This window comes from Morus notabilis, unplaced genomic scaffold (genome assembly GCF_000414095.1).
Source record: "Morus notabilis unplaced genomic scaffold, ASM41409v2 Scaffold399, whole genome shotgun sequence".
In the NCBI taxonomy this organism is placed as follows: domain Eukaryota; kingdom Viridiplantae; phylum Streptophyta; class Magnoliopsida; order Rosales; family Moraceae; genus Morus; species Morus notabilis.
In genome coordinates this window covers 208919-225850 of record NW_010366583.1, presented here as the reverse complement: position 1 = coordinate 225850, position 16932 = coordinate 208919, and the positions used below count along the sequence as shown (strand labels likewise).

At 37.2% G+C, this 16932-nt stretch overlaps 4 protein-coding genes across 5 annotated transcripts; all 4 read left to right on the top strand.

Annotated features, from left to right (window-relative positions):
* The first annotated feature begins 1219 nt into the window (after positions 1 to 1219).
* Positions 1220 to 5868, top strand: LOC21396147 (DEAD-box ATP-dependent RNA helicase 7). The gene is made up of 14 exons (XM_010110780.2): positions 1220 to 1843; positions 2308 to 2442; positions 2533 to 2673; positions 2782 to 2893; positions 3045 to 3115; positions 3386 to 3540; positions 3669 to 3780; positions 3950 to 4051; positions 4140 to 4200; positions 4323 to 4491; positions 4567 to 4663; positions 4794 to 4888; positions 5014 to 5147; positions 5350 to 5868. The coding sequence occupies exons 1-14, from the start codon at positions 1358 to 1360 to the stop codon at positions 5589 to 5591; spliced, it is 2112 nt and encodes a 703-aa protein (XP_010109082.1). The 5' UTR covers positions 1220 to 1357; the 3' UTR covers positions 5592 to 5868.
* A 998-nt stretch (positions 5869 to 6866) lies between these two features.
* On the top strand, positions 6867 to 11116 carry LOC21396146. 2 transcript variants are annotated; one of them, XM_024173904.1, is made up of 4 exons: positions 6867 to 8049; positions 8142 to 8290; positions 9727 to 9976; positions 11101 to 11116. In XM_024173904.1, the coding sequence occupies exons 1-3, from the start codon at positions 7105 to 7107 to the stop codon at positions 9974 to 9976; spliced, it is 1344 nt and encodes a 447-aa protein (XP_024029672.1). In that variant the 5' UTR covers positions 6867 to 7104; the 3' UTR covers positions 11101 to 11116. The 2 variants fall into 2 exon arrangements, with proteins under 2 accessions (XP_024029672.1, XP_010109081.1); XM_010110779.2 differs by lacking the exon at positions 11101 to 11116 and having other exon boundaries at positions 9727 to 10207.
* Positions 10708 to 12330, top strand: LOC21396145 (pentatricopeptide repeat-containing protein At5g66520). Its single transcript, XM_010110778.1, has one exon. It carries the CDS (start codon positions 10708 to 10710, stop codon positions 12328 to 12330), a length of 1623 nt encoding a protein of 540 aa, XP_010109080.1.
* Positions 12331 to 12458: 128 nt separating this feature from the next.
* Positions 12459 to 14922, top strand: LOC21396144 (cytochrome P450 704C1). The gene is made up of 7 exons (XM_010110777.2): positions 12459 to 12514; positions 12736 to 13099; positions 13214 to 13429; positions 13624 to 13908; positions 13986 to 14324; positions 14445 to 14648; positions 14740 to 14922. The coding sequence occupies exons 1-7, from the start codon at positions 12459 to 12461 to the stop codon at positions 14920 to 14922; spliced, it is 1647 nt and encodes a 548-aa protein (XP_010109079.2).
* The last annotated feature ends 2010 nt before the right edge of the window (positions 14923 to 16932 follow it).

Sequence of the window (16932 nt, the reverse complement as noted above, 5' to 3'; positions counted from 1 at the left end):
TTACTCAAAATTTTATACTATTATTTGCTTAATTTCAATAATTATTATTGTATTTTAGTGTGTTATGAATTTTAAGTTTTTTTTTAATATGTAAAAAACTAAATAAACGTATACAATTTTCATGTCAATTTCGGGTTCACAGATCAATTTCGTGTCACAAGTCATTTGCGTGTCGTGTCGTGTCAACTCGTAAAGTGGTTATGTCGTGTTCGTGTTGCGGTTTTTAAAAAATTTCATGTCACGGGTTGTGTTCGAATTGACCGTAAATATTTAAAAATAGTAGAAAGTATTTAATTTAACAATAAGACTTTAATTGATGCAAATGGTTAATATGTAAAAAACTAAATAAACGCATACAATTTTCATGTCAATTTCGGGTTCACGGATCAATTTCGTGTCACGAGTCATTTGCGTGTCGTATCGTGTCAACTCGTAAAGTGGTCATGTTGTGTTCGTGTTGCGGTTTTTAAAAAATTTCGTGTCACGGGTTGTGTTCGGATTGACCGTAAATGTTTAAAAATAATAGAAAGTATTTGATTTAACAATAAGACTTTAATTGATGCAAATGTTTAAAATAATCACAATAACCAGACTACACCTTGTATGAAAATTTAAATACATATAAATTTGTACTTTTATAAAATACAATTTTAATCTTAATTTTGACAGAAATTAATTTAGATTATAATTTTACAAATTTATTCCTCACTTTGTAATTAAATTAGATTTCTTATTTGAAAAACCATTAATATATACGAGTAATTAATTATTTTTTAAGATAAAAAGGTCATAAGGTTAAGGTCTCGTTCATTTCACTGATTTGAGTTTTTAGTTTTAGGTTTCTACAGTGAAAAGCTCTCAGAAAATTTTACGTATAACTTTTTTTGCTACAATGAAAAGCTCTCAGAAAATATCACATCTTAACTTGAATTGAAAACTCAAATCCGTGAAATGAACGAGGCCTAAATATAGAGACTTTATCTAATTATCAATGATTTATTTATTCTGATTTTATTAGATAAACTTTTTAAAAATATCTCGATTTTGGACTCCACAAATAAAAATAAAGTTAAAATTTTAATAGGAAAGTGAAGAAAAAGGAAAATCCAATCCGACGGCCGAATCGAAATTCTGAAGAGCGTTAAGATCCAACGGCCTTAAATCGTCGACCGCCTGTTAACTATAAAGGCCAAAAAACCCTAACTCGTTTTCTCCCTCTTTCGTTTTCTCCTGCTTCAGCCTATAACTGCTACATCCTTCCAGAGCAGGAGAAACAAAAACCTCTCTCTCTCTCTCCCTATATATACACATTAGGGCACACATATATTCCGCAGTTTTCGTCTCTAGAAGCCAAGCCATGCCTTCGTTAGCTATCTCTGGCGCCGTAATGTCTGAAAGCCCCAAGGACAAGAAGGAGAAGAAGAAGTTGAAGAACCAAGCTGCGATGGAAACCCTAGGATCCGAAAGTGCGAAGAGCAAGAAAGAGTCGAAGCTGAAGAAGGAGAACAAGAAGCGCAAAGCTTTGGAGATTGATGATGACGAAGAGAGAAGCGAGACGAGTTCGGAGCTGGGCGAGCCGGTGAACGCGAAGGCGAAGAGCGTGGAGGCCGAAAGCAAGAAGAAGAAGAAGAAGGCCAAGGCGGAAGAAGAAGAGGAGGACGTCGATGGCGGCGAGGAAAAGAGCGAGGAGCATCCCAATGCGATCTCGAAGTTCCGTATCTCGGCGCCGTTGAAGGCCAAATTGAAGGAGAAGGGGATCGAATCGTTGTTTCCCATTCAGGCAATGACTTTGGATACCATCTTGGATGGCTCCGACTTGGTCGGCCGGGCTCGCACCGGACAGGTAATTTTGATTTCTTTTCGAAACGAACAAATTCTAATAGGTTTGTATTGTATTATTCCTTTATTTTTTGATCGGGTAATATTTTTCACGTTCGAACAGTTTATACTTTATATGTACTAAGAGAATTAAAATTCAGTTAAAAGCGTCGCAATGTTTGTGAACGGACGAGTTAACAATTCTGTATACCAAGTTCTTAAGTTATTTTTGTAGCAAAAGAGCAAAAAAGTTAATACACAAATTGATGTCTAATCAGGATTTTGGGGTTATTCGTAGAGAAAGTTAGAAAGTTGTGATTGGAATATTGAAGTAACAAAATGAGCCCTTTAAATTACAAGTTAACTGTTTTCACCATGTATGAAAATAATAGCAGTATATAGTTTTTAGGCAGTAAACATTACAATGTTAGTTTGAATGTTGCTCACTTTTTCCGAGCTTTTAATGTCTCTGGCTTTACAATATTGTAGGGTAAAACTCTGGCATTTGTCTTGCCCATCTTGGAGTCTCTTACTAACGGGCCTGCTAAAGCCTCGCGTAAGACTGGATATGGGAGATCCCCAAGTGTTCTTGTACTTTTGCCAACTAGGGAATTGGCCACTCAGGTAAAGCACGGGACCAGCTCTTTAAGTATTTATTTATATTCTTTTATCAATTGAGCTATCGGAACGCCCGTGTCACGGTTGTTAAATTAGGTCTTTGCGGAGTTTGAAGTTTATGGTGCGGCGTTGGGGTTGACGTCATGCTGTTTATATGGAGGATCACCCTACCATTCTCAAGAGGCTAAATTGAAAAGAGGGGTTGATATAATTGTTGGAACACCTGGTCGTGTAAAGGTAAGGTTTTTATTAGGTGATAATGCATCTTTTTGCAACTTTGAAGCATCTAATGGAACTCTGGAATTTTAGATGAGTAAGATGACAGTTATTGTAAATTTGGTGCAGGATCATATAGAGAGGAATAATCTGGACTTGACCTCTTTGAAGTTTCGGGTTCTAGATGAAGCTGATGAAATGTTGAGGATGGGTTTTGTTGAAGATGTTGAACTTATTCTAGGTATGGGATTTAATTTACTATAGTACCATATATCATGGAGTCGTGAGTATATCATAAGAAAAAGATTGTGTCAGATTTTCCGCTTTTGTTAACATTTTTCTGTTAACTTTGATTTATGGCATCATCAATTTGTTCGTTGTTGCATTTGCAGGCCAGGTTGAGGATTTGAGTAAAGTTCAAACCCTCCTTTTCAGTGCAACATTGCCAAATTGGGTGAAAGATGTAAATTTCTCACCTAAGTTGTCAATTCTAGTATTTGTTTGGAATTCACGTTTTAGATCTGCTACCAGGACGCTTTTCATTTTTAAGAAGCGTTTCTCAAAATAAGGAGTGTTGTGACATAGGGCTTGTTATTTTCCATTTTGACTGATGTCTATACTTTGAATTTTGTATTTAAGAATTATTTTCTGAAAATACTTTCTTTTAAACCATAATAATCCTCTTCTTCCACCTTCAAGCTAGATGATTGATTTCATAATTTTGTTATTTCAGATTGCTACTAGGTTCCTCAAACAGAATAAGAAGACTGTGGATCTTGTTGGTAATGAAAAGATGAAGGCTAGCACAAATGTACGGCATATTGTTATCCCCTGCTCGAGTACAGCAAGAGCCCAACTTATTCCCGATATAATTCGTTGTTACAGCAGGTTGGTTATTATTATTATTTTTGCTAATTTTTTCATTGGTTTATGATTTCTTAGATATTGTCCATTAATTTTCAATTTGTAATTAACTAATTATTTGATTTTCTTCAAACCATATGGTTTTGATTCAGTGGTGGCTGCACTATTATTTTTACTGAGACAAAAGATTCTGCTTCCGGGCTTGCTGGGTTGCTACCTGGAGCACGAGCTTTGCATGGGGACATACAGCAAGCTCAACGTGAGGTTAGTTGTTTAAGGCAGGGTTTATGGTAATTTTTGAACTCTAGCAAGTACAAATTTCTCGTCGTCCGTCTACATGCAATTTTATGTATCCAGTCTTTGTAATTCCAGTCTTTATAGTTGTTTCTAGACCCCATCTACCTTCTCTTATTTTTAATATTGGTGCTTGCAGGTCACACTTAAAGGTTTCAGGTCTGGCAAGTTCACTACCTTAGTGGCGACAAATGTTGCGGCTAGGGGATTGGACATCAATGATTGTCAATTAATTATTCAGGTTTGATCGCACATTTGTCTTTTTGCAGTTTATGATGCTTTGCGATATATGTTTTTCTTAGTTTTTTACTTGAGTGTTCATCCTTCAGTGTGAGCCTCCACGTGATGTAGAAGCTTATATCCATCGGTCAGGACGCACTGGAAGAGCAGGTAATTTTAAAGCCTGAAAACATTTTCCTTATGATCTTATAATCAAAACGTGGAAGCATTTTACTTGTATTGTTTTATAAGAATTAAGAAAAACTTGGTTGTTTACGAGTTCACATTTTCAGGCAATACTGGGGTTGCTGTTATGCTGTTTGATCCAAGGAAGTCAAATATATCTAGAATTGAAAGGGAATCTGGTGTGAAATTTGAACACCTATCTGCTCCTCAGCCAGCTGATGTGGCCAAAGCTGCTGGTGTGGAGGCGGTAGAAACAATAAATCAAATCTCCGATAGGTATATGTGATGAAAATGTTGTATTGGGCACCTTCCTTTTCTTCATTCCGATATTTATAATATGTTTACTCGCAGCGTAATTCCTGCTTTCATGACTGCTGCGGAGGAATTATTAAGCACTTCTGGTCTATCTGCTGTTGAACTTCTGGCAAAAGCACTTGCGAAAGCTGCTGTGAGTTAATTTGCCTCATTATATTTCGTGGCACAAAATTTGTTTTTATTTTTCTCACTGTTGATCATAGTACCTTTAATTTGAAATCTTATATCTTATAAATCAAGGACACTTCTTCCTTGTGTTGCAGGGTTATTCCGAGATAAAGAGTAGATCACTTCTGACATCTATGGAGAACTATGTGACAGTACTTCTCGAGGCTGGGAGACCCATCTACACGCCATCGTGAGTATTTATATTCCTCTCTTTTCTTCTTCTTCTTCATCATCTTCTTTTATTTATTTATTTATTTTCAAAGTAGATGATTAAAATGATACTTGTTTGCTGATTCTTTTCACAATTTGTTCCAGTTACGCGTATGGGGTCTTGAGGAGATTTTTGCCTGAAGAGAAGGCTGAGTCGGTCAAGGGTTTGACTCTCACAGCTGATGGAAGGGGTGCAGTGTTTGATGTGGCACTTGAAGATTTGGATACATTTCTTACTGGTACAGTTTCTCATTGGCTTTATATAATCAACATGAGCATGCATAAAAATAATATGATTGGTTTCCTTTTTCTTGTCTATGCTTGATCAACTGGTTACAATTTGCTGCCCGTCGAGTGCAAGCATATCCTCGTCAAGCTTGTCTTTTGTTGGATTGTCCACATTTTATTTGGCTGAAGCTCTTGCTAATTCCAAATTTGCAGGTCAAGAGAATGCGGCCGACGTGAGCTTGGAAGTGTTGAAAGCATTGCCTTCTTTGCAAGAAAGGGACCAGTCAAGAGGAAGATTTGGCAGTGGTGGTCGTGGTGGTTTTGGTGACAGAAATGGTGGTGGTGGTAGGTTTTCATTTGGAAGAGGTGGTCGGAGCGGTGATCGAAGAAATGATAGGTTTTCTGGTCGGCCAAACAGTTCCAGAGGTCGCAGCAACACGAGCAAGAAATGGTGAAACTAAGCAAGATGGCCAATTATGGAATGAACGATGATGCTTAATACAGGCCCCTTGCTAAAGAATGTCTTGGCAAGATAGAGCTCTTATGACTTCGAATTTTAGTTTTCTCCTATATTATTTGCTTTCTGTTTTATTTTTTTAACGTTTTTTTCTCTTTTTTGTATCTCTTTTTATTTAGTCTGCAAACTTTAATTTGTGAATGGGGATTTTTCCATGCGTCCCCATAATTTTTATCAAGTGTTGCAAAGAAAAAGAGAAGCGACTTTATTTATTATTTTATCAACGTTAAGCGTTTTTTTCCCCCTTCCTGAATATGCTCTTCAACAGCTAGTGGATAATTAAATTGAAAATTTCACCATTCTTCTCTCGATCTCTCCCTTTAAAAAAATGATTCTTTTAAAATTGATATTACTGTCTCTTGAACCGTTTTAAGTGTTGGTAATCAATTTTTCAGAATAGAAATAATAAGTTATTTTATACTCTATTTAGATTGAACTTTAAAGTATAATTATTAAATTTATACAGAAAATCTAAACTTATTCTCCTTTCTTTTTTTTTTCCCCCTTTTTCTTTCTTCTTTCTCCTTTTTCTCTTCTCTCTCCCTCCCACATACACACTCTCTCCACGCCGGCCACCTACCACCGATGAGATTCGGTGTCGTTTCGCGGCATCGCCCACACCATTGGAAAGCTCTCGACGAGTTGGACTCGATCGTTGACAGGCCGCACAACCTCCATATTTGCCGGAAACAGCTGCAATCGCCGACGAAAAGTCCAAAAACAACAATTCGTACTTCAACAAACATGTTATAAATTAACTTAAATCCAGATATAACTTTTAACCATCACTAAATTCCCAAATAGTCACTATGATTATAGAGTTATAAGAATTGTTATAAAACTGTAATGAATATTTAAAATCTACAACCCTTTTACATTTTTTGATAAGGGACCGAAGATTACGTTTGGTTCATGGATTAGAATCATGAGATTAAAATTATTTTCGATTTACGTGTATTTTTTATGAGAGAAAATATTGTAACGAACTATAAATCATGATTCAAATTATAGTATGAATTCTCTTACCAAACGTCTCGTAAGAGTTGCTTTTGCTCTAGGCCCAGTGGCAAGTAAGTAAAAATTACACTGGATTCTATTGAGTAAAATTCATTGTCAATATAGATTTTTTTTTTTTTTTTTCAACCATGCTGTAAAATTTTCCAGTTTTAAATTCCAAACTTCCAATTCATTCAATGCCCTTTTTCCTCACAAGCATGGACTATGGAACCCCACCCACCGTGTCCTCCAAGCCACGGGTCATTCATAACTTTTGGCCAAACAGCACCTCTATCGTCTTTCCAGACACCTCTACACACTTCATTCATTCAAGTAGCCCCAATTCGGTTTCCGTAGCACCATAGTACTCAACAACAAACATGTATAGTTACTGAACCCGTTTGTTCGATCAAACCTCAAAAAAGAGATCATTATTTCTTTGCTTTTCCAAGATAATGGGAAGTTACAAAAGAGCAAAGCTTGTGCTCGATGTCTTCCGCAGTTTCAGTTCCAAGATTCTTCCCAAGACTCCGATTCCACACCCCAGTAATCCGGAAATAACCCATTCTGGGTCTTCGATCCTAGGCGCCAATAGAGCTAAATTCTTTGGATTTTCTTCACGGATTTCTCGTACAACAGTTTCGCAGTACTTGGGACAAGCAGCAAGAAACCACCAGAACGGACCCTTTCTTGGCGGCGCGAAGAGATTCTACTATGTGGACTCCGGCCGCGTCCAGCATTTCCGGCCGAGAGGCCCTCGCCGGTGGTTACAGAACCCGAGAACAGTCCTGATCGTGGTTGTGGTGGGGTCCGGCGTCCTGATCACCGTCTATTTCGGCAACTTGGAGACGGTTCCTTATACGAAACGAAGACATTTCGTGCTCTTGTCGAAGCCCATGGAACGAAAGCTCGGCGAGACCCAATTCGAGCAAATGAAGACGGCTTTCAAGGGGAAGATTCTGCCGGCGATTCACCCGGAGAGCGTCCGCGTGAGGCTGATCGCAAACGACATTATAAAGGCTCTCCAGAGAGGGCTGAGACACGAGCGGGTGTGGAACGACCTGGACTACGCGTCGTCGGAGAACTATGGCGCGCCTGACGAGGAGGAGGCGGCGCGCGATACTTTGATTGCTCTCAAGGAGACGGAGAAAGAGGAGAAGTGGTTCCGCGACGAGGAGATTCTCGACGACAAGTGGGTCCAGGAGACGAGGAGGAAAGGTCAGGAACGTGGGTCCCGGGCCGAGACGTCGCATTTGGAAGGGTTGAATTGGGAGGTTCTTGTGGTTAATGAGCCTGTCGTTAATGCCTTTTGTTTGCCCGGTGGGAAAATTGTTGTCTTTACCGGATTGCTTGAGCACTTCAGGACTGATGCTGAGATTGCCACTATACTCGGCCACGAGGTATGTTATCTGTATGTGTATATAAATGTGTGTATGTATATGTTTTGAAGTTCATAATGTGGTTGATTTGTGTTTTGATTTGAATGTGTTAGGTTGCGCATGCTGTGGCTAGACACGCGGCGGAGGGAATGACGAAGAACTTGTGGTTTGCCATTCTGCAATTGGTGCTTTATCAGTTCGTTATGCCGGATATTGTCAACACCATGTCAACGCTTTTCCTAAGGCTTCCTTTTTCTCGGAGGTATTTCTATGTTTCATGTTTTGGAATAAAAATGATTTTCATGGTTCTGGTTTCCTATGCTAATTGGTGGTTTCATGTTGTCTTGTTGTAAAGTCTAACTTGTGATAGAGTGTTGTATGAAAATAGTTTCATTTTCGGACAATGATATGTCTATTGAGTTCTTGTGAAGATTTCTAGCATAATTCGTGTTTGTGATTGAATTCTAGTCTTGCATTCTTTAATACTTGCTTTTAGAATAAAGTCTTGCTCGACTATTACGTGGTTTTTTTTTTCTTCTCGTGCTTTTCTGTACATTAGATATTGAGAATGGTTTCGAGTTGTGGTATTGGTTTTTCAATTGGGAGCCAACTGCTTTTGGTGGACATTGCGAATATAAGATATGCGTTTCTGTTAGATTTCATTAGTTCTCATTCTTTTATATTACATACAGGTTACTGGCTTTGAAAGTTGAATAAGAATTTACGGTGGTATGGTAAAATGCAATATACTGTTGGAGAAAAGGGAGGGAATGTCTTGCTAATGTCTATAAACAGATTTCTCACCATGCACTTCATAGTTTGAATGGGATATACCAGTGTGTGGTATTGGTATAAAAAAGGTTTATTTTTTTATTCTTTATTTATTTTTTTTTTTAAAGAAACGAATGGGAAAAAAATGTCTCTAGAAGCCCATTTCTTCATGATCATTTTGGATTTGATCAAGTTCAATCTCTGATTTTCCTGCGTTAGAGACACAATAATGTTAGTCCACTGTCCAAGTTATTTTAGATAAAATTCTTATGGTTAGGACTGAATTCTAGCAAATGGATTCGCACACATCTGGGTTGCTATTTGAGGGTCTAGTGGGCAACGTGTTTGCCATTGTTTATGTAAGCAGTAGCAGTTTCTGATGCTGCCTTCTCTAGAGTTTTACTTCCGTACATCAGTGTGAATCATGCCTGATTGTCTCAATATAGATAGCTCAAAGTTCTTGAGCTTAAGAATCAATTTTAATGCATTTTATCTTATCAAGAGCAAGATAGTGACTAAAATGTTGCATGTTCAAGTGGAATGTGCAACATTGCTCATGAGGAGGGTAAATACTTTTGTGAATACTGATACTTATCTACTATTTTCAGCTTCTGTAAGTCGTTATGTATAGTGTATACAGAGCCAAAAATTGTGAGAAGATAGGAGTTCTGGTTTTGTTGTTAAAAGACATTATAACGAAATCGTCTGTTTGCTAGACGGTCTTAATCCTTCTTTAAAGGCCATATAATAATTAAGAAAAAAAAACATGTCATTCAAGTATTAATGTTCAAACTCGAGTTTGAAATCGTCGCCTTAAATTCATGAAAGAGTTTTCTTTTGAGCTTTCTGGCATACTTTTCCTTGATTCTTGTTCTTCATATTGATAATAGAAATCGATGTTCAATTTATCTTTTTCCTGATTGTTAGGATGGAAATGGAAGCTGATTACATAGGATTGTTGTTAATTGCATCTGCTGGCTATGATCCTCGAGTGGCACCGAAGGTGTATGAGAAGTTAGGCAAGGTTACTGGAGATTCCAAATTGCGAGATTATCTTTCGACCCATCCATCTGGTAAAAAGAGAGCTCAATTACTGGCTCAAGCCAAAGTCATGGAAGAAGCCTTAACTCTGTATAGGGATGTCATAGCTGGCCGTGGCATTGAAGGTTTCCTTTAGGTGAGAGAAAAGTCGTCACCTTGGAAACTAATGTAACAGTTGGTTCTATCTTAATTTTCAGTTCTTTTATTTTTACATCCCCTTGACAGTAAATTTTTGGGTCGGGATTCCTTTAAAATCAAAGGAATATAGTGTTTTGTTTTAGGTGTAATCCAGATTTTTGACAACCTCTGGAATTCCATGTTGTTTCATTTTTTTCCTTGCTAAATTTCTAGTTAAAAAATAATGCAAGTTATTGTGCCATCTTATGAATGACTCCTCGTTTGTGACTCGTGTATTCTATTTCCATAGCTTGCTGAATCCTTGCTTTTCTTCTTGCTGTTTTTTGTCCATGTAGATGCCATTAGTATTGCTAATAATCTCATACTTTTTGTCGAGCAACTAGTACAAGAAATATTTCCATCAAAAGCAAAAAATTCATGTATAATAATCCTCTTTTTCTTTATCGATTACCATATCTTTCCAATTAGTAAGCAATTTTCCTTTTTTTTTTTGGGAAAATTTTATGATAGGACACGTTATTTTGCTATATCGGTCGCATTCCATTAACTGTGCACGCTATTGAATAAACTGGGGTCTGATTTCTGAAAATAACAATGACAATAATAAGTAAATAAATAAAACTTGGTCAGATTATAACAAGGCAAGTTACTAGTGGCTTTCACTTCAGAAATTGGTTAAAGTTAAAAGCTTGCTTAAATCTGGCGCCAAACAATTATATCCTTAACCAGATGGCAAGTGTTCTAGAAAGCCAAAGAACAAATCTTAGGAACGCACTCTTACGCCTAATCGAAGAGTGCAAGAACATGAGAGAGCTTAAACAAATCCATACCCAGATCATAAAATCAACTTCAATAACCCAAAGTCACCAACTTTTACTCCTTTCTCGTCTCCTGTTCTTTTGCGCCATTTCCAATTTGGGTTCCCTCAGCTATGCCAATGATATTTTCCGGGCCATTAAGATTCCAAATCCTTATGTCTATAACATCATGATCAGAGCATATGCAAGTAAAAACTATAGTAGGAATGAGACTCATTATTCATTCAAGTCTTTCTTGCTGTACAAGCAAATGCTTAGGGAAGGGATTGCGCCCGATTGCCTCACTTTTCCTTTTCTTGTGAAGGTATGCGCTGCAAGGGTTGACGGTTTCTTGGGACGGAGTATTCACGGTCAAGTCATTAAATTTGGGTTATGTGGAGATGTTTTTGTTCAGAACTCGTTGATAAATTTGTACTCCATATGTGGGCTTCCAAGTTTTGCGCGAAAGATGTTTGATGAAATGGCGAACAGGGATGTTGTTTCGTGGAACTCAATGATTATTGGGTATTTGAGAAATGGGGATCTAGATGATGCATTGAATTTGTTTAGGAAGATGAGGAATAAAAATATCGTTACATGGAATTCGATCATTACAGGGTTTGTTCAAGGTGGTCGGCCAAAGGATGCCTTGGAATTTTTCCATGAAATGCAGGCTGCAAGCAGTGACGTTATGTTTAGGCCAGATAAGATTACAATTGCCAGTGTCCTCTCTGCTTGTGCTCAACTTGGTGCAATTAATCATGGGAAATGGGTGCACGATTATCTCAGGAGGAGTGGTCTAGTGTGTGATGTGGTGACTGGTACAGCATTGGTTGACATGTACGGTAAATGTGGAAGCGTGGAGCGAGCATCTAATGTCTTCAAGGAAATGCCGGAGAAGGATACTTTGGCCTACACAGCAATGATTTCGGTATTAGCTCTCCATGGATTCAGTAAAGAAGCTTTTGACGTCTATGGAGAGATGGAAATGAATGGGATGAAGCCCAACCATGTGACTTTTGTTGGGCTATTGTCGGCTTGTTCTCATGCTGGTTATGTTGACAAAGGTCGCTGGTGTTTTGACATGATGAAACATGTTCACTCGATAGAACCGCAAGTCTATCACTATGCATGCATGGTTGATATACTTAGCAGGGCCGGGCTATTTGAAGAGGCAGAAAGGGTTATTGCAGGCATGCCCATGAAGCCTGATGTATTCGTTTGGGGAGCACTACTTGGAGGGTGTCAAATGCATGGAAAGGTAGAGTTAGGAGAAAGGGTGGCTAAATATTTAATCAGTTTGGAACCCCTGAACCACGCTTTCTATGTGAACTTGTGTGATATATATGCCAAATCTGGTAGATTTGAAGATGTGAAGCGCATCAGAACACTGATGAAAGAAAGAGGAATAAAAAAGGAAGTCGCAGGCTGCAGCATGATTGAAATTGATGGGGTAGTTCATGAATTTTCAGTGAGGGGCTCGCCTGATGTAGGGATGGGGAGAATACTACAAGTTTTGAACGTGTTAAAGAAGGATATGAATAACAAAGGATGAATTGATTATGATGGCAATTACAAGATAGCATTGCAGCCATAGATTTCATGGTGATAAATGTTGGTGTTTACATTAGTTCCAATTTCTGCCGACTTCCAAAGACAAAAAATGGGGAAAACACCCTAGATATGTCGCCGGTGTACATCGAAATTGAATATTATAAGTCTCTCAACTTATATCACAGGTAAGCGTACTGTTTGGACTGGAAGAAAAGGTCAATACTGAGTTGAAAATAGTTTCTCTTAGATAATCCCAAGGACGAACTTCAATGACAGATATTCTTAATAGCAAGATGACAATAGTTTTACCTCAAAAAAAAAAAAAGGCCTTTATATATACAAATGGCCCTCTAATTAGCGAATAGCTTTCTTCAGAATCTGTTTTTTTTTAATATTGTTCTTCTAGAATTTTGAAAATGGGTGCTCTGCTTTTAGCATTTTCCATGTCCTTCATCTTTTTAGGGCTGTTTACTGCAACCCCTTTTGTTCTAGCCCTTCTTGGGGTCTTAGTTTTTCTCACTGTGGCCATTTTAGCTACGTTCTTGTATGCGTATATAAGAGAATCACTGTCAACAGAAAGACGTCCACCAATAGCTGGTTTGGTGTTAAATCATCTGGTACACTTCAATAAGCTCTTCGATTACCAAACGGCTGTTGCTCGGAAACACAGGACATACCGCATGCTTACGCCATCACGTAGTGACATCTATACAGTTGATCCTACTAACATCGAGCATATACTTAAAACCAACTTCCTCAACTATGGAAAGGTGATGATAAGTATTAGTAACTTTTTTAATTTTTATTCAGCAAAAAAAAAAAAAAAAGTAGATTTTATTTCCTGACAAATACCGAGTTTGGAATTCGATTTCTTGAAATTGTAGGGGGACTATAATTTGGCTATAATGAGAGATCTATTTGGTGATGGGATTTTCGCGGTGGATGGAGAGAAATGGCGGCACCAAAGGAAGCTTGCTAGTTATGAATTTTCAACACGAGTTCTAAGAGATTTCAGTACCAATGTCTTCAGGGTGAATGCTGCAAAATTGGTTTCAAAGATTTCGGTATCTGCAGTAGCCGGAGAAGTAATAGATTTACAGGTTTGCTTACTCCAAAGAGCAGAATTACAATGGTCTGAGTTGCTGTAGTCTGTCCCAAGATCACTTTGGTTTTAATATTCATTTTGAACTTTAGATAATGTTCCACTTGTAAATATTTTAGAATATTAAGGGGTAGAACAGTTTTTTTTTTTTGTTTTTTATTTTTATTTTTTCATTTTACTCCCTTCTGGCAGGATATGTTGATGAAGTCAGCTCTAGACTCAATATTCAAGGTCGCATTTGGAGTCGATCTGAATAATTTAAATGGCATAGATGATTTTGGAAAACGATTCACCAAGGCGTTTGACGATTCCAATGTTATTGTGTTCTGGCGCTATGTTGATTTTTCATGGAAAATTAAAAGATTTCTCAACATTGGCTTGGAAGCCTCTCTTAAGCAAAACCTCAAGATCATTGACGGCTTCATATTCGAGTTGATCAGACGCAAGAGAGAGCAGATGAGAAACGGAAAGCTTGATGTAAGAACATTTTTACCACCGTGCTGTGTTGCCTTTTTCTTAGCCTTATGAACCAACTGATGTGTTTCTATGACCAGAGTGGAAAAGAGGACATATTGTCAAGGTTTTTGATGGAGAGCACAAAGGATCCAGAAAACATGACCGATCAATACTTGAGAGATATAATTCTCAACTTCATAATTGCTGGCAAGGACAGTTCTGCAAACACTCTCACTTGGTTCTCTTACTTGGTCTGTAAGCACCCTCTGGTTCAAGAAAGGATTGCACAGGAAGTAAGAGAAGCAGCTGAAGCTCATGAAGATAGCATATCTCCTGAAGAATTTTCCGAGTTGATAACCGAAGAAGCACTGAACAAGATGCAGTATCTTCATGCTGCTATAACCGAGACTCTCCGGCTATATCCAGCTGTTCCTCTGGTATGTCTTTCCATCCATAAACAAATTTTTTAGGAGCCATAGACACATGATTTTAGGCATTATTTGACGTGTTTTTGAAACCAAAATGCTAATATTCTTCCACTCATTCTGAAAAAATAGGACGGGAAGGCTCCAGTAGAGGATGATATTCTCCCTGACGGCTATAAAGTCAAAAAAGGAGATGAGATAACCTATATGGCCTATGCCATGGGAAGAATGACTAACATATGGGGAGATGATGCTGAGGAATTTCGACCTGAACGGTGGCTTGATGATGATGGTGTTTTCAGATCAGAAAGCCCTTTTAAGTTCACTGCTTTTCATGTGAGTTATATTGTTTCGTTCTCTTTTTTCACTTAAAAAGGAAAGATGTACCACTTAATCTTAAAAATGCTCGTCTTCGTGCTGTTTCCAGGCCGGACCTCGGATTTGCTTAGGGAAGGAATTTGCTTATAGGCAAATGAAAATCTTGGCAGCTCTACTACTCAAATTCTTCAAGTTCAAACGTGTAGATGAGAGAAAGGAAGCCAAATATCGCACCATGTTCACTCTTCAAATGGATGAAGGGCTTCATTTATATGCATTTCCTAGGCTGTGAGAAATGAAAACTCCTGTTAAGATGGTTATTCCCCTTTTCAGTAATGCTATTTTCTTGAAATGTCAATGAAACTTCTAATTCCATTGCTATTTTTGTTCCAAACAAGACTTTGACATGATTTCAACTGATAGGTATTTAAAGAACATTAAACTTTTTCAAATAATAATAATAAAAAAATTTAGGGCCTATTTATGTCATATGTTGAAACTCAAATTATTGATTCTGTTACAATGTTTTTCTATCATAAAAAATTAAATTTCAAACTTCAAAATTAAGAATTATGTTTTGAGTATACATTCTAAACAAGCTCTTAATAAACACGTGAAAACTTTTTGCTCCTTTTGAAGAAATGCAAATAGAATTCTCAAGAAAGTATTCATTCTATAGTTGAATCTGGCGAATCATTGTAGTAGTACATATGTTTTACTGTAGATGAGAAGTTTTAAGCTGTGCAAAAATAAAAAGGGCATGGAACACGATGCAGTGGGACGGGAAAGGATAGAAATTACCGGCCTAATTCGTATGGAAGATATGAGTTGGAGTTTCTGAATCTACCTGAACAGAATACTCAAAATTTCGTTTAGTTTGCTGATTCAAGTTGAGATGTGACTTTATATGAGAACTTTTTACTGTAGTAAAAAAGTTAAATATGACTGTCTCTGAGAGTTTTTTATTGTAATAAAACTCGAATTCTAAATTAAAATCAGTGAAATAAACGGGGTTAAAATATTTAATATCTTAATATCAAGTCTAACTATTACAATAGGTAATGTGACTGTTTATAACTTACATACAAAACGATAACAAAATACCCACATGACAAACTAATTACAAAACAAAGCAAAATTAATAAATTAAAATAAACGGCAATGAAAATATAAAAATGACTACTATACCTAAAACCTCCTTCATTAGAATAGTTCTTGAGCTGTAAAATGTGGAGCCTTAATAAGCATGCACTATGACGAACTTCGACTTTATCTCTAACCATTACAAGTCTTCAACCTCGCTGCCTTTTTTCTAAGTTCTAATCATTGTCCAAGGCTCTGGTACTTTTTTAAAAAATAGCCATTTTTTTCTGTCTTAAAAAAAAAAAAATAATCACATGGATAAAGAGCAATGCATCCAAGCACTTCTAAGTAGATAAAAGAGAAAAGAGAAAAATATTTTTTAAAATGTATAAATTTAAATTTTTATTTCTTATTTTTAATTAATATTTTTTTAATTAAATAATTATTAATTAAAAAAATATTAATTAAAAATAAGATGTAAAAATCTAAATCGATACGCCTAAAAGATAAGTTCAGCAAGAGCCTTGCCAAATGCCACCTCACATTCCACGAAATGTTGCACGCTTCAAAACAAGTTGCGTATAAGACAGGGAATTTAGATTTCAACTGATATTTATTTGTGTCTTGACTACTAGCACCATACAATCTAGATTAAGATATGACAATTCCTACTCTGTCATTAATGGAAATTGGAACCATGTCAACTCATTTTCGTCTGCCAACAAAGAAAATATCTCTCCATGAGTCTGATGGACCTTTAACCATTTTATTAAATGAATTGCTGATAACTTGATTTATTATTAGTACCATTCTTAATTATTTTGCGTGTTCTTAGTATTTGCACATGTGTTTTATGGCGTTTTATCTCACTTTTATAGATGGTAGCAAAAATAGAATATTTGATCTCAAGAGGAAGAAAAAGTGCAAAAACACGCTGTTTCGATCGCTGCAGCGCGTCCTGAGCTCGCTATAGCGCCAAAACCAGAGGCAAGGAAAGTTATAGGCTGCAGCACCATTGTCTCTCATTGCAGCTCACCTTGGCCGAGCAAGATGGGCGCTGCAGCGCCATTGTCTCCCGCTGCGGTGCCCGCGACTGTGCTGCTAGGGTTTTGTGGATAACAATTAGCGGTGCTGCAGCGCACAAAACTCCCGCTGCAGCGCTCAGACATGTGTTGCTCAGTTTTTAGAGTAGAAATGAGCTGTTTTGTGGGGGGATATA

Coding starts and splice junctions, on each gene's coding strand:
- LOC21396144 (XM_010110777.2), top strand. CDS start 12,459: ATGTCGCCGGTGTACATCGAAATTGAATATTATAAGTCTCTCAACTTA. Junction 12,515..12,735: donor TCTCTCAACTTATATCACAG/GTAAGCGTACTG, acceptor TTGTTCTTCTAG/AATTTTGAAAATGGGTGCTC. Junction 13,100..13,213: donor ACTTCCTCAACTATGGAAAG/GTGATGATAAGT, acceptor TTGAAATTGTAG/GGGGACTATAATTTGGCTAT.
- LOC21396145 (XM_010110778.1), top strand. CDS start 10,708: ATGGCAAGTGTTCTAGAAAGCCAAAGAACAAATCTTAGGAACGCACTC.
- LOC21396146 (XM_024173904.1), top strand. CDS start 7,105: ATGGGAAGTTACAAAAGAGCAAAGCTTGTGCTCGATGTCTTCCGCAGT. Junction 8,050..8,141: donor CCACTATACTCGGCCACGAG/GTATGTTATCTG, acceptor TGAATGTGTTAG/GTTGCGCATGCTGTGGCTAG. Junction 8,291..9,726: donor AGGCTTCCTTTTTCTCGGAG/GTATTTCTATGT, acceptor CCTGATTGTTAG/GATGGAAATGGAAGCTGATT.
- LOC21396147 (XM_010110780.2), top strand. CDS start 1,358: ATGCCTTCGTTAGCTATCTCTGGCGCCGTAATGTCTGAAAGCCCCAAG. Junction 1,844..2,307: donor GCCGGGCTCGCACCGGACAG/GTAATTTTGATT, acceptor ACAATATTGTAG/GGTAAAACTCTGGCATTTGT. Junction 4,889..5,013: donor AGACCCATCTACACGCCATC/GTGAGTATTTAT, acceptor AATTTGTTCCAG/TTACGCGTATGGGGTCTTGA.